At 40.6% G+C, this 15,180-nt stretch overlaps 1 protein-coding gene across 5 annotated transcripts; it reads right to left on the bottom strand.

Annotated features, from left to right (window-relative positions):
* Positions 1-217: 217 nt before the first annotated feature.
* On the bottom strand, positions 218-6,273 carry LOC130570744 (uncharacterized). Of its 5 annotated transcripts, none has more exons than XR_008964992.1 (6): positions 4,579-6,273; positions 3,591-4,445; positions 994-1,289; positions 731-900; positions 401-647; positions 218-311 (listed from the first exon to the last, which is right to left on the bottom strand). XR_008964992.1 is itself a non-coding variant. In XM_057361176.1 (6 exons), exons 3-5 carry the CDS (start codon positions 1,157-1,159, stop codon positions 531-533), a joined length of 453 nt encoding a protein of 150 aa, XP_057217159.1. In that variant the 5' UTR covers positions 1,160-1,289; positions 4,391-4,445; positions 4,525-4,927; the 3' UTR covers positions 218-311; positions 401-530. The 5 variants fall into 5 exon arrangements, 4 of the variants coding, with proteins under 4 accessions (XP_057217159.1, XP_057217158.1, XP_057217157.1 ...); XM_057361176.1 differs by having other exon boundaries at positions 4,391-4,445; positions 4,525-4,927; XM_057361175.1 differs by having other exon boundaries at positions 4,391-4,445; positions 4,579-4,927.
* Between the last annotated feature and the right edge of the window lie 8,907 nt (positions 6,274-15,180).

The raw sequence follows: 15,180 nt of genomic DNA, 5'->3' as shown, positions 1-15,180 counted from the left end.
GACACACCCGACTCCTGGAAAGTCACTTGGTCATCCTCGGGAGTGGTGCTGCCAGAGCTGAATTCGGGCTCCAACAGTTTACGCTTTTTTCGAGGGTGATCCTTTGAGGCGACCTGGCGTCTGCGTTAAGGTATGTATTTAGATGCCGACGACCTCTCAGGACCCTCCAGTGCTGCCTCAAACAGCCTTCTGTGTTCAACTGCCTACTTAGCAGTGAGGTTGGTGACGTAAAAAATGTCCGCCATGCGGACATCATGGCACATAAATTTACAAAGATTCAGGCGGTTCTCAGGAGCATGCGTGAACTTGGCCTGGAAAAGAGAAAAAAAATTCCGTAAGTCACAAAAAAAGCCTCAGAAAAGTACGTTTCACATTTGACATGGATTATTTCAAAACTTACGTGACTGGCGATGGACGTTCTCACGTCTGTGAAGGTCGGACATCCTGGCAGGCCCATTGCCTTCCATGCCTCTTGAAAGTAATTGTTCAAGTTCTTGCAAGGGTTGGGCGTTGACACAAAGAAAAAGAATTTAGCTCCTAGGCCGCCCGGAAGTTGGTCCTTCAGATGCGTAACGCGTACCGTACTCCTCCTCCATCAAAAAAATTTGCGCTGGGCCGTACAACTCATTCGTGTTGTGGGTCTTTATCTGCGGACAGATAAAAACCAAAGGTGCTTCAGAACGGGACACCACACGGACAGCCAAGGAGAGTGAAAATGTGAAACACTCACATTTATGAGAAAGGCGTTCTCCGTTGATGACCTCTTTGCCTCCATGACCTCCTGGATGGTCATATTTTGGAAGACACCCCCTCTGTGCCCAAAAACAGATGACAGGAACGCAGAGAAAAGTCCATAAAACTTCCACTGGATTCTCAGCGTGGGGTCCATCTCCAGGAGAGCTGAACACAGTGGGAGAGCAAAGAGGAGTTAAAAAAAAAAAAATAAATAAAATTAAAAAATTTTTTAACATGTTCAGTTCACATAAAACTTACCAAGTGCTTCGGGAATGCCCAGCTTTGATTTATTCCGGCACTCTAAAAGCAAACCCTTGCTCAGCACCTTCTCCTCTTTGGAAGCCTTTACAGAAGTCCTGTGCATGTCGACCCCCCTCTTTAAGGACTTCCTCAGGCCCTTCATCTCCCGCCTTAGGCCGATCATCACGTTCTTGCTCAGGCGTGACGTCTGAGGAGGTGTCTCCGCGATGAAGTCGATGAACTGGGAGACATTATCGACGTAGTGTTTGATCGTTGTTTCTGTCACTCCGGATTGACGGAGGGAGCTTACCCAGCTGCACACAAACAAACAAGGCAGAACATAATTGTGGGCTATACAAGCAACTTGTTCTCTTGTTAATGTACATGCCACACGTAACACTTTTGGCATGGCTCCCATAGGTAGCTAATGGACACACCATTTTTAAGCTTCTGGAGCACAACTGTGAGCCTTAATGCACGTCATAATGAAGGGATGTTCCTCTTATACACTCTACTGTTGGTTTAAGCTGGATAAATCATTGCCAAAGCAAACGAGACCACTGACAGGGGTCTTACTCTGTCTACCTAATTTTTGGCCCTTCCAGTGAATCGCAGATGTGAGAAATCATGGTGTAGATGAACACCGCGCTTTTATGTGCACGTTCGACTCGAAAGTCAAAGAAAAGGTCTTTGGGCTGTTTAAGCGTGTGTCACACAGCCGCTGGGCTCAAACGAGGCAGTCAGCTCCGAGACGGGGTCCCCCGGGGCACCGGGTGGCATCCGGGTCTTCGGGCAGGCTTCGGGGGTGTCGGGCAGGCCTACCTCAAGTTTAGGCTGCAAGGGGGATGCGTAGGCGTTCTGAGGATGGAGGCGTGGCCAGCAGGAAGCCCCGCCCAAAATAGGTTACAAGGGGCACGCGTAGGCTTCTCGTGTACGTCGGGGTCCGGAGCCGGCCCGTAGGCTGCAAGGGGGATGTTCAGGCGCTCTTTGGGAGACCCGGTCGCAACCTGATTGGCGCGCGGCTTAGGCTGGGACCGTACGTCGAGTCGCCCCCTCGTGGTTCTGCCCAAGAGAGCGCCTAACCCTTCGTTCCGTGACTCAAAAATTAGGCACTTTGGGCATTTTTCATGGGTCCCCCGGGCGTCGCCGCCGCCCCATGACGCTTCCGTTCGATCGCGGGCGCTCTCCCCTACGTTTCGGCACTGCCGGGCGACCTGGGAAAAATTTGGGGGCGTCGGTGCGCAGCATCCATAACTAGCCGTCCGGCGCGTGTCAACTAAGTTACACGTTACGTTTGATGGCCTTAGGCATGAAAGGGAACTGTGATGTTTTCAGTTTCACCTGTGCAATAATCATGCTGTCTAATCAGCATCTTGATATGCCACACCTGTGAGGTGGATGGATTATCTCAGCAAAGGAGAAGTGCTCACTAACACAGATTTTACAGATTTAGACAGATTTGTGAACAATATTTGAGAGAAATAGGCCTTTTGTGTACATAAAAAAGTCTTAGATCTTTGAGTTCAGCTCATGAAAAATGGGGGCAAAAACAAAAGTGTTGCGTTTATAATAAAACGAACGATATAAAAGAATATAAATATAATATAAAATATAATATAAAAGAATATAATATAAAAGAACGAAAGGACTCGGACCCGATGACTCGAGAGACGAACTAATCATTTCTCTTTCCGGTATAAAAGAACGAAAGGACTCGGACCCGATGACTCGAGAGACGAACTTTATTACTGTTTCTGGTACAATGTTGCACATGCGCGGTCAACACAAAATGAACGAATCACTCGCTGAGACACTCGTTACTCCCGAGTCATTTTAAAGATTCGTTCAAAAAGAACGAATCGTTCATGAACGACCCATCACTAGAAATTACGTCGCTTCCTTTGCCAAGTGCATTCCAATCGTCTACAATAATGGATGCAAATGCCTTGTTCACTCCAAAGTCTAAACTCCGAGGGATCTGCCCTTCGAATGAGTAGGGCATAGGGATGATGACTATATTTGGAATGTTGCCTGTGACGGTTCGGTAAACCCCTAATAATATCTAAAGTGGACTATCAAAACAAGGTGTAAGTAACCCTTGACGGGTTGATTGTCATTCCAATTTAATTGCAATTTAATTTGATCAATTTTAATTTAGCAGACATAAGAAACATTGTATGTCATATATATATTACATTGTAAATTCAATTCAGTACTAAAAATGTATTGTTTAACCTTAATTTGTTAATGAGTGGTCATAAAAAGCATTTCATTGCATGTCATATGGTTATGTGGAACATTTAAATTTGATATTTATGCAGACAGTCTAGATTTTGATAATTGAATGGATAATTTTGCATGTAATGGCTTACAATGAAAGAAGCTGTGTTGAGTTTGACAGTTTCCCTGAAAATATTTTTTTCAGTTTATGCCATGTGCGTTTAGTTATTGTGCAAATTGTAGACAATGAACTCTTTGTTCAAATTTGCCAAAGCACCTGCGATTTGCTTAAATAAGGAATGAAATCCAATCAAATTATTAGCCTTGTTTTTTTACTTTTCAACATGACTGTGCATTACAACAGGCATTCAACAACAGCTAATAAAATACTCCACCCTCAAAAATCCCTTCTGTGTCAGTCAGGGGTCTTGATGTTAATCTGGCTGGACAGATGTTCTCTGGGAGCCAAAGGTCTTGTGGTTGCAGTCTGGCAACAGTACCTGAAATTGGTTGCAGCTGAGGCAGATGAAGCCCATTCCACTGCCACGGTATGAAGGCTTGACATGCAATGGATTGAACAGCTTTGGACCAGATGAGCCGTTTGAACGTCCATCTATTTCTTGTTTACAAGTTCAAGCAGATCAAGAAATGATCTAACAAGGGCTGCTATAAGAACTGACCAGTTAACCAGAGATGTGTTGCTCTAACAGGAAAATCAAGTTTTCAGGCACAAATATGACATTTAGTGGTAGAAAGAAGATGATTTGATTGTTCATGCTGATTTCTTTTTCATTAAAAAAATGTATCTTGTGACGATACAAAAAGAGTTAAAACTACATGGATAGAAGAATTGGCTTTTAATATTGATGATAAGTGCTCCCTCCCTGTAGTGCGATGTCATTACTTGTAACCCATACAATGATGCTTTGACTCGAAGTGATTGTATGCTAAAGATTAAAATACAGAAGTGCCAGTACTGCACACACTGTTAAAAAATATTATTTTTTTAATTGCATCCCTGTAAGGGAAAGCACAATTCATTAATAAAAGGACTTGTTTAAAATATCAAAGAAAAACATCACATACCCAAAACATTAAAAGATAAAACACATTCGCAATAACCATTAAAATTATAAAAACCATTAAAACTTTATTTTATAAACTCTTAAGTTTTAAGAAATAAAAGCAATAATACCTCTACCATCCACTATTCTGATTTGTGATGCTCAGGCAGCCATCTCGCCATAACACTAAAACAAACAAAATAATATCATATGGCATGTGTTAAATACACATGTACACACATCCATCAAATAGTAAAACAACTACCTTCTAAACAAAACATATGTTCAGCACACCACCATGCTCTCTCTCCGTATTTACCGTGTCTGCAGATAGATGTTCCTTAACTGCTGGTTACTGCCACTATGCATTAAATAAGCCAGCTGCAACTTTCATCCAAACCCCATCGACAGGAGAACAAAGAGAGGTAGAGGAACAACAAATCTCCTCACTTCCTTTTATAATGCTAGGCCTGATGGGATTTGTAGTTTCCCAAACATCTCCCATTAACAGGAGAACCAAAGGAGGAAAAGGAACAACAAATCTCCTCACTTCCTTTTATAGTGCTAAACCTGATGGGATTTGTAGTTTCCTAAACATATCCCATTACAATATGAACGCGACCGGAGATTAACATACTGAAAAAACAAACTGAAAGCAGTGTTTTTTATTTCTGCTTTGACAGCAGTGAGGCTGTAAGACTGTAAGTGTGTGTTATAAGTCTGGAATGGTGAGAAAACACTGTGCTTTGTACGTTTTTTTGTCTTCAAACAAACCTTTTAGGTCTTTAGCCGTTAAATCCTGTCTAGCTAGCGCGCAGAGAATAGGCGGTTTTTTATGGGTGCTCGAATCAGGGGCGGAGCCAGCGGGTGGCCAATGGTGGCCAAGGTCACCATAAATTCATCTTTGGCCACCCCATCACCGCTTTGCCGGCAACTTTTTTGCGGGAACCATTTCTGTACACATTTGTTCCCATATGGATGCATTTCAACAGCGCACCTCAAACAAGTACTTCTCCACCCAAACTGAAGGTGGCGGTAATACACTAAACTTGAATTTCAACCACCAACACAATTACAGAAGTAGTGTTGTTGTTGTTGTTCGCGTGTGCTCCAACGGACTTTGCGCGTGCAGTAAGAGGACTGTCTGTTTCCCGCTGCGAGAGAAGAGATCACAGTGAATAAACGTAATTCTTCTTGTTAACTTACCTATGTTTGAAATGTTTCTTGTCTTAATTTATGTATATTATGGCTGGCGTGCTGAAGTTGAAACAGACATGGTAAAGTTTGCGAAGTTAATTTAGGCTGTTAACTTAGCAGTATGAAAGTCGCAAGCTATAAACAGTTTCACTGTGTCAGTGTCAAGTAAAAGAGCGTTGTAGAAGGCCATTAAAAGTAAAGTCAACTTTCAGTGCTGATTTAGCTTAATGGTGGTGGTCTGTCTGTGTCATATCCTTGAAAGGGAATTCAAATGTTTTGTTGGCAGTTGGCAGCCAAATGATAATATGCAAAGTATTGCAAAGGAATATTTTTGAAATGCTTGCCCATAATGTTAAGGTTACTATATTTTGGTTTTGCACCTCTCAGGCAAAATGAAGAGGAAAATTACTTCCTACTTCGTCAGTCAGTGTAGTAAGCCGAGTAATGAGAGGAGGGAAAGTGGTGTGGAGAGGGAGATGCGGGATCACAGTGATGAGACAGAGTTAGACATTGAAGGAGAGCGCTCATCTGTTGCTCTTCATGGAAGTGAACATACAGGTACAGTACACCACCTGCCTTATTAGCTGAAGTATACCTGTGAGTACAGCTGCCTGTGAAAGGAGCTTTTCAGTGCTGAAGCTGATTAAAAGTTACCTAAGATCAACTATGGATGATGAAAGATTGAGTAACCTGGGTGTTTTGAGTGTGGAGTCTAAGCGAGCAACTTCCATTGACATTGATGAATTTGTGAATCGGTTTGCTTTAAATCACAGCAACCGAAGAATACGACTTAAGTAAGTTTGAGTGTGTTCTGTGATATTGTAATGTTTGTTTGATAAAAGTGCATTCTGGTATATTCTTATGTCGTGTAAATTGTCATTATGGTGTGAGCTTTATCACCAGCTTCATTAAAAAGACACCACCTTCTGCAATGCCACACTGTTTCAGATCTTTTTTTAAAATGAGTTTAGTAATACATTAAAAAGCTTATGTGGATCTTCATGATGTAATTCTACATGGCAATCACTGCCTGTATAGTAAATGAGTGAGTGACTTAGAAACACTACTAGATCCACAGTGACTTGCCACATAGGAAAAAAAAGATGATATCAGTTTCTGTGCTACCCCTGTGTGAGCTATGGTCTCAGTCTGGCCACCCCTATGAAAATTGTCTGGCTCCGCCACTGGCTCGAACACCTTCCAGGGTGCGACTAAAAAAAATATGAGGTCGCACCGGTGCGACCAGCTGTTCGGGGGGGAAAAAAAGTCTGCGACTCTAAAAGTCACCCTGTGATTCAACAACAGACACACATTAGGCCCATATCGTGGTCTAAACCAATCAGAGATAGTGAAGGGCGGACCCCCCTCTGATTGACCGTGGTCCAGATATTCCTGTACGTGTGTGTACCAGAGGTCGCGTTAACTGAAAATTCTCTGTCATTGACAGATTTTGTCCGTCATTTTGACGGATTACAATGAGGGCAATTCGTAACTCCCCGTTTCCCTTCATTAGAGCGTGATATGCTCGCGAAGGGATGTGCGTGTTTTCACCTGTCATTGTTACTGACTAGACATATGTGATGCGATCTGGGAAAACCCGTCGGATGTCGCACCTAAGAAAAAAAGTTAGGCGCACCAGTGCAACCAGTGCAACCAGTGCAAAAAGTTAGTCTAGAGCCCTGCCTTCAAACATGAGCGTCTACACCACAAAAACAATCCGGTCGAATGCGGTAGAAAGTCATCAAGCTCAAAACTTTTCACACCCCATTTACACCTGTATTTAACGTCGTCCACTTGTGATCCGATCGACCAAAACGCATATCAGGTGTAGGCTACACCTGAGAGGAAAGGGGCACTTCAGGGGCCAATAAGATTTCAACTGGGGCCAGAGCCCCTCTGGCACCGCCCCTAGATCCGCCAGTGAAAAGTCAGAATGTGATAATGTGTGTTGGTGTTAGGGGAAGATATAATAGAGGAGGAGGTAAAATTAGAATTACAAGATCCAGAGTCTGTGATGAAATCAGAGCGACACATTGTAGGAGATGTTGCGTCAGTAGATTTTTCCCCCGGTACATGCCAAGGGAAAACATCAGATTTGATCTTGATGAAAATCTTTACACATTATTAGCCATAATAATTTACAGTATGCATTATTTTTATTATATTTTTTCAAATATTTCTCTAAATCCAGGGGTGTTCAATTAATCCCAAGGGGCCACATGAGAAATGAGACTGTAGTGGAGGGCTAAACCAAAAGGCTAAACTTAATTCTGCTCAATACTGAATTTATGGCTTTTAAAATGAAGTAAATATCTGATCTGATCTAACTCTTTTATATTTAAAAAAGAAAAAACAGCACCACTAATTCTTTTCTGCACCTCTACCCTTTGTGCATATCGATCTGGTTATATGTACCAATGAAATCAGACTTGTTAAATAGGCTACAGTTCTAAAAATAAAACATTGTAATATTACAATACGAGGTAAACATTTGGCATTGCAAACAGCTCTCAATTTAATTTATATCCATTATAACCATATCACACAGTCTCCGCCATTTATAAGAACTTATAAGACTATAAGAAGTGAAAGTAAAAGCAGTCTCTTAAAGCATTAGTGACCGATTGAAGAACAGCAGAACTATACGTCACCGTCGTATCTCTTTCTCAGCGCTCAGGACGCAAAGTGTCTCGAGATGCGCTTTTGATAACAGAAATTGCCATGTCATGCTATAGTAATCCAAAACTCACAACACTCGTCCCTCCTCAGCGCGAGGTGCTTCAAAAGACACGAGACGCTTCAAAAGACACGAGACGCGAACGCAGCGTTTAAACCCGTCCGTCCGTCTTAGCGCATGTATCCCTCTCTTTTCATTTTTACTCAAGTATGCTGCATCGCAGACTCTCGCCATCTAATGGATTTTGTATGTATTACATCAAATTAGTAATTTTCTCCAAAATCCAAACTGAAACGCAATGTTATTGAATACATTTAAAAATCGCCTCGCGGGTGGCCCGCGGGCCATAGTTTTTCTCACCTCTGGGCTGGACCAACTAGGGCAGGGGTCTTCAACTACTTTTCTTTGAGGGCCAGATTCCAAAAGTATAAATAGGATGCGGGCCAGTTTTTTAATCAATATTAACATTTCTTCTGTTATTTTGTATTTCTGTTATTCATTGCATTTTGTTCCTTTTATACTGTTTTTTTGTTGCTGTTACTTTTAGGTCATATATTAAAACATGCACACAAATATTGCATCCAGTATTTTTGCCTTTTCATGATATTTAATTAAAAGGGATATTGTCTTTTTATTTGAATTTTATATTCCTTGGCTTAATGCATTAGTTTACCCCAAAATTAAATTGCTGTTAATTTACTTGCCCACAGTCCCCCAGTATTTCCAAGATGTGGGTGGCATTGTTCATTCAAGAAGATATTTGGTTGAATTAATGAAAGTCAAATTAATCAAAGTAAAAACTCTAATACATGAAGCCAGAGGTGGAGCCAGACGTTGTAGACATTGGGGGCTTAGCCCAAATATATGGGCATGTGTAACGCTCTGAGATCGGACAGATGAGAACACCACCGAGTTCCAGTAAAGAGGTTTTTAATTCAGAATAGCGAAGCTCCACCAGAGTTAGATAACAAAAACAAGGAAAAAAAATCCAAAACAGATACTGGAATATTCCAAGATTGCAGGCAAGAGAAGCTAGAACAATGTCATCAGTTGGCCGGCTCCTGGCCACTAGATGTCCCCATCGGACCTTATTAGATCTCTCGACTTTATTATTGTTTGCACCTGTGCCTCGTTTCTGTGAGCGTATTTATACCTCCAGTGTCCCCCTCAGTACCGCTAAGATTACACGTTACAGCCCGTTTGTGACCCTGTGACTTTTGCTCATCTACGGATTCACGGACTACCTCTTTGTGGAGTTACCTTTTTTGAGGATTACCTTTTTTGTGGATTACCTGATTTTGTGGACTTCCTTTTTGGATTTACCCTTTGTGGAGTTACGTTTTGTGGATTACCTGATTTTTGTGGACTACCTTTTGTGGAGTTTTACGTGTAATGGTTTCACACCCCGGAGACCCGAATTCGAGACCGGGCCCTGACAAACAACAACTGAAACACAATAATCGACAAAGTGGTGGTAGAACAAAGGAGTATATATAGTGCTTGGGGAATGGGTGCAGGTGGCGTGTTATCAGAATTCAGGTGATTCTGATCGGAGGAATCTGTGCTCTGATGAGGAATCTGTGTATCAAATGAACGTCCATGGGCAAAAACGGAGAAAACCAGGCAAGGGACAAATGGGAGTGTTACAGCATGGTCCTGTAATAATGACCGATTTGAAAAAGCGTGTTTACTGTGTGTACTGATTCAGCATTTTAATTTGCACACATTTAATTATCACTAGTTTTAATCTGAACGTCTTTCTCGGTTAGGTTAACGTTACTGGAGTGGAGGACTACCGAGTTTAAAGCTAAATGCTGCCACCTAGTGTATTGTATGAATTCATTTTAGAAACCTGAATAGATTCGGGGCTTTGGAATAAAAACATTCGTGCCTTGAGCCCCAAAAGCGAACACCCCCCCCACCCGCTCCGCCCCGCCCCGCCCCTGCGTGAAGCACAAAAGTAATCCCTGCCCCTTGACATTAAACTGGTGTCTTATAAAGCAAATCAGTTTACAATCTGAACGCTATTATCGCATCTTCGGGTGAATTCCAATCGCATTCATGTGCCCCACACACCTAGAAGGACAGATCTTTGGAAGTGCAAGTTCTGGATGGAGATGAACAGCTGTTTTTCGTAAATATAGCTGTTTAAATCATACATAATGAATGCAGTAATAAAAATAACATAGTTTTTCCCTTATCTGAGACAACAGTTCACGTAGTGTCCCAGCTGGCACACAACGTCATATGACGTCGTGTCCCAGCTGGCACACAACGTCATATGACGTCAACATTTGGTTGCAATTTAGTTACGACTTCAGGTGACAAAAATTCAATGTCAGTTCAACTTCTAATACTAATGTTAATTTGACGTCCAATACCGACGTAGAAATTATGTTGATATTTGGTTGTGTTGTAAAGTAACTAAAATCCAACGTCAAACAAACATCTCAAGCCAACATCAAGATGACGTCAAACACTGACATTTAGTTAGTTGGTGTGATGATAAAAATCCAACGTCTTCTCAATGTTATAATGAGAACGTCCACTCAACGTCAAATTCTAACATTATTAGACGTTGGCATTTTGTTGATTTTAGGTTGTGTTGTAAACAAACCAAAATCCAACGTCAACCCAACATGTCAAGCCAACGTCAAATTGACATCACGTACTGACATTTAGTAAGTTGGTATGATGATAAAAATCCAACGTCTTCTCAACGTTATAATAAGAATGTCCACTCAACTTCAAATTCTAACATCATTAACTATTTTTAGTCTAAACATTTTTTATTCTGAATTTTTTTCTGAGTTATGCAGTTGTCACACATAAATAAAACAAACATTCCTATATACACTTGTTGATTGGCAGGTCATTCCTGTCGCCAGCCTAACTTTTTTTCCATATGAGATCTTAATTGTTCAGAACTCTAACAATTGTTTTTGTATTCATACTGACATGTCATTTATATGTTCATTTACCTTAAAGGAGACATCAGATGAAAACCCCACTTTTTCTGTGTTTAAGTGCTATAATCGGGTCCCCGGTGCATCTAGCAACCCAGAAAACGTGAAAAATAAGAACCCAGTAAGTTTGTTTTGGTGTGCCTTTCCCTACAAGCATGTGAGAAATCGAGCCGTTCAGAATTCGCTCCGATTGTGACGTCCAAAGTGGATTTTATTATAATGTTACCGCCCTTAATCTACACAGTTCCACCCTCCATGCTCCGCCATTGTTGTTTTCACAAGCGACGGCGGTGTACGTGACTCCATGGCTAAAGTTTGTGGACAACATGCAATGTAGTCGCTGCACAGAGTCAGGGCCGGATTATCCAATGGGCATTATGGGCACAGGCCCAGGGGCCCATGTGCGATTGGGGCCCAAGCAAGAGGAAGAAAATTTCACATAACAGCGTTTACGCCATATTCGTTCTGCCGTGCGCTTCTCTGGCCCGCACACATGGAGGTGCGCACAAAAAAAGGGTTTCTAAATTAGAAAATCTGTCTTTTGATTTAGTCACTTTTACGAGCCATCTAGCGGCTTTTGTTCAGAAGAAGCACATAGCGACAAATCTATCCACTTCTTGGATAAACCTTAGCTTTCATTCAGTGGGAAAATGTTGCCAGTGCTGCCCCGCGAGCGCAAGGTCTCTCTTTCCCGGCGCAGAGATCCCTTCTCTCGGCGTCACTCTGTACAGTGAGTGGCAGGAAGAAGCAGCACCGTACGACAGGTGACCCGTGAATAAAATGAGTACAAAATAGCGTTTCCAACAACCTGTCACTGTTATCGACTGTTTGGATATATAAATATGAGGACAGTTCGTTGGTAAATATGCACATGGTTACCATGTGGCTGTGTGAAAGAACATATATCCAAAATCACCGCTTTTTATTGTGAGTTGTTAGATGATGTCGCGTCATGAACTGACAACAGAAACTAAAAATATGTCAATGAGAACGGTTTTATTGTTGTAAATATAATGAGTTGATATACCCTCGCGGCCGTCTTAAATCTTAAAAGATTAGCGTTTTTTTACATTTATTTGGTGGTGCTTCCTTGCCAATTATGAATTATTTTATATTGATATAATTTTGATCAGTAACTGCATTACTTTACCAATATTAAGCCTTCATTATTAGATAATCCACAGTGCTTTTACATACATTGCAAAATGTTTACATACACACAAATGTTATGATGTCGTAATATATAGGCTAAAGAAGTATACTTATAATACTCGTTAATGTCGTTTACTGTAACACATTACACGATTACATAAGAATGTGAGTCGTGAGGTGCTTGTTACACAAATAAACTTTAACAAATGGACAAATTACTCTTATATTATAATCATTGACAAAGACTGCCCGTTTATTGTTTGAAAAAATGAAGACGAAAATATTTTAGAATTGCATTTAAGAATATTCTTAAGAACTTTCTGTAATTTATCTTAAAGTTATTATATTTTCTCTGAAGAACAGTTTTGTGAATCTGGCGTGTTTGTGTTGAATTATGGAAGAATCTGATAGAACTGAATTAAAAGGTTGAGGTGTTGAACATGCCAGTGAGTTACAGTATGCAGGTAAATTTCTTAATATTATTGTTGTTGCTGGTCCAGGAAGGCTTTGTTGCAATCATGTGGTGTACAGGTGTTGATATTGTCCTTCAGGTTGTGATCATAGTTTGTAACTTGTCAATGTAAACCTGTAATCCTGAAACATAGAGGTGTTTCATACAGTACCCTAGGCTAATTTAAAACTTTATTGAGCACATGTGTGTGTGTAAGGGGGGGTCCATAAGACACTTGTGCCCAGCTCTAAATTCTTAATCCGGGCCTGCACAGAGTCCAAACCTAGGAAGAGACAGGGGTGGATTTATTTTATATTTACATTTATTCATTTGGCAGACGCTTTTATCCAAAGCGACTTACAAGTAGGGTGCAGTGGACAGTTATCACTGCCAGAGCAAACGGGGGTAAGGTGCCTTGCTCAAGGGCACTTCAGTCATTTCCTGGTGGCATTGAATTGAATTGAATTTAACCAGCGACCTTCTGGCTACGAGTCCAACTCTCTAACCACTAGGCCACAACTGACCCATTTTATTTTTAGTGGAAATCTGTCAGAAACCATGTAAAAACCTGCTTGTTTGCGCGAATCACTTCAAACCGGATTGCATTTTCAACCCGGGACAGTACAAGCACAATTAGCTTCAAAGTTGTTCCTCAAGAGGGATCAAGACCAACTGAACCAGACAAAACTGCCAATGTAAGTAATATTTATCAACAGTTTGAATTGACGTAAATGTACCGTATATATAGGAGGATAACGTTAGCATATGATAGTGAAAGGAGCTAAGACAGTCATGGGCTAAATAGAACATTCAAAGCCAGTGTTAAACTTACTGTATATAAGTGCAGATGGACACATTTGTAGTTTAGCTGTATGTATGTTAATACATTATGTGCGTTAATATGTTCAGCTGCGGCAAGCTGTTTGTTTTGCTAATGAACAGGGGCGAACACTGGGGTTAGTTTCATTTTAAACGTCTGAAATCATTCGTGCTTAGGCTGAAAAATCTGTCACAGCAAACTAGCTCTCACGTTGTGTGTGTAACGTTATAACTTGTCAATGACAAGCGCTAAAATCCATATAATTCCCCTGAGATGTGCAGTAGATTCCGTGGATTTTAGGTAAGCATACACGCACAACGTAAGCGCATTAGCTGTTTGCTGTGATTTATTTTTTTGTCTCCGGATGAATGATTCGAGACGTTTAAGACGAAACTAACCGCAGAGGAATTCAGGAAATATCATTTAGCTAAATCATTGCCACTACACGTTTGTTGTGTTGACACGCCGGACAGAAGGGGGTGGGGTTCGCTGTAACTCATTATCAGTTAAAGAGACATGCCCCAAAACGGGTTGCTGTGAGCATAGCTGTTTTTGACGAGGCAAGAAGGGTTTTGTTTACACAGCCATTGAGTGTTTTTAAGCAAAATATGTTCCAGACATTTCATGAAGACCCTAATAAATCATACTAACTTGTTGAAAGTGCTCGTCTGAGGAATCCTTTAAGACATTTGTATTCATGTTTTGTTTAGTTTTTGCTAGATTGTCTGCTCACTATTTGTGAAATGCGTCAAAATCTGAAATATATTTTGACGAGTCAAAGCAATAACCTGAATGTTTAATGTTCACGGCTATTAAAGCTAGGGAAGACATTTTTTTCCAAGAAACTGGTTGAACGTCTCTTACTATCCTGGTAGCAGTCAATAATTTAAGTGGTCTACGTATATTCTGTGGAATTCTCATATTTCTTACAGAGAGTGTCCAGAAAATGTCAAATGAGACGGAGGCAAACATTGCAACCATCGCCTTTTGTTTAAAATATGCACCAGACAGGGTGGGTGGAGGTGTCAGGAAAAAAAATATTCAGTTGTAGTAATGAAATATTTATTTTACATTCTGTTCCAATAAGGTTGTGTATTATCTAGTCTTATTTTAAAAATGTTGTGTTCCAAAACATTTTTTAAATATGTTAAATATTATTTGTAAAATGTATTTTTATAAAGATTTTTTTATAATCCAGTTCATCTCTTTGTCATTTTTCTGATAAAACCACCAAACATTTGTGGATTCCAGTTTTACATTAAGTTAAACTATTCTTTGCTAATGTTTTAAAATGAATAATTTGGTGTTATCTTACATTGGATCTTAACCTCTGTCCAGTCTTATTGTTTTCTCAACATGCTTTCTCGGTATGTTTAATTTTTATTTTACAACAAAAACCTGCATCTGTTAAAAGTTTGATGTCATGCCAACAAAATTTGACAGCTTTTGTTGGTTTTTGACAGGTACAGATTTTGATTTATGACAAAAAGAGGTGGAGCTTGATTTAAAGACGTTAAATGTCATTTTGAGATCAACAAACTGCAATGCAATTGGTCCAAAATGGGATTATGAAGTCGACTGCAACGTTAGACCATTTTGGTTGGAAATGAAAATCTGGTAGACGTCAGCACCCAATGTCAGGCTGTAGTACTCTTCCT

The sequence above is a fragment of the Triplophysa rosa genome, linkage group LG19 (genome assembly GCF_024868665.1).
Source record: "Triplophysa rosa linkage group LG19, Trosa_1v2, whole genome shotgun sequence".
Taxonomy (NCBI): domain Eukaryota; kingdom Metazoa; phylum Chordata; class Actinopteri; order Cypriniformes; family Nemacheilidae; genus Triplophysa; species Triplophysa rosa.
Note: the sequence above shows the minus strand (reverse complement) of the source record. Positions and strands in the feature narration are given on the sequence as shown.

Bases quoted from the DNA above. Each gene is read 5' to 3' on its own strand.
- LOC130570744 (XM_057361174.1), bottom strand. From the start codon at position 1,393: ATGGGAGCCATGCCAAAAGTGTTACGTGTGGCATGTACATTAACAAGA. The intron at 901-993 runs GTAAGTTTTATG...CACTGTGTTCAG, and splicing joins GGGCATTCCCGAAGCACTTG to CTCTCCTGGAGATGGACCCC. The intron at 648-730 runs GTGAGTGTTTCA...ATCTGTCCGCAG, and splicing joins AGAACGCCTTTCTCATAAAT to ATAAAGACCCACAACACGAA.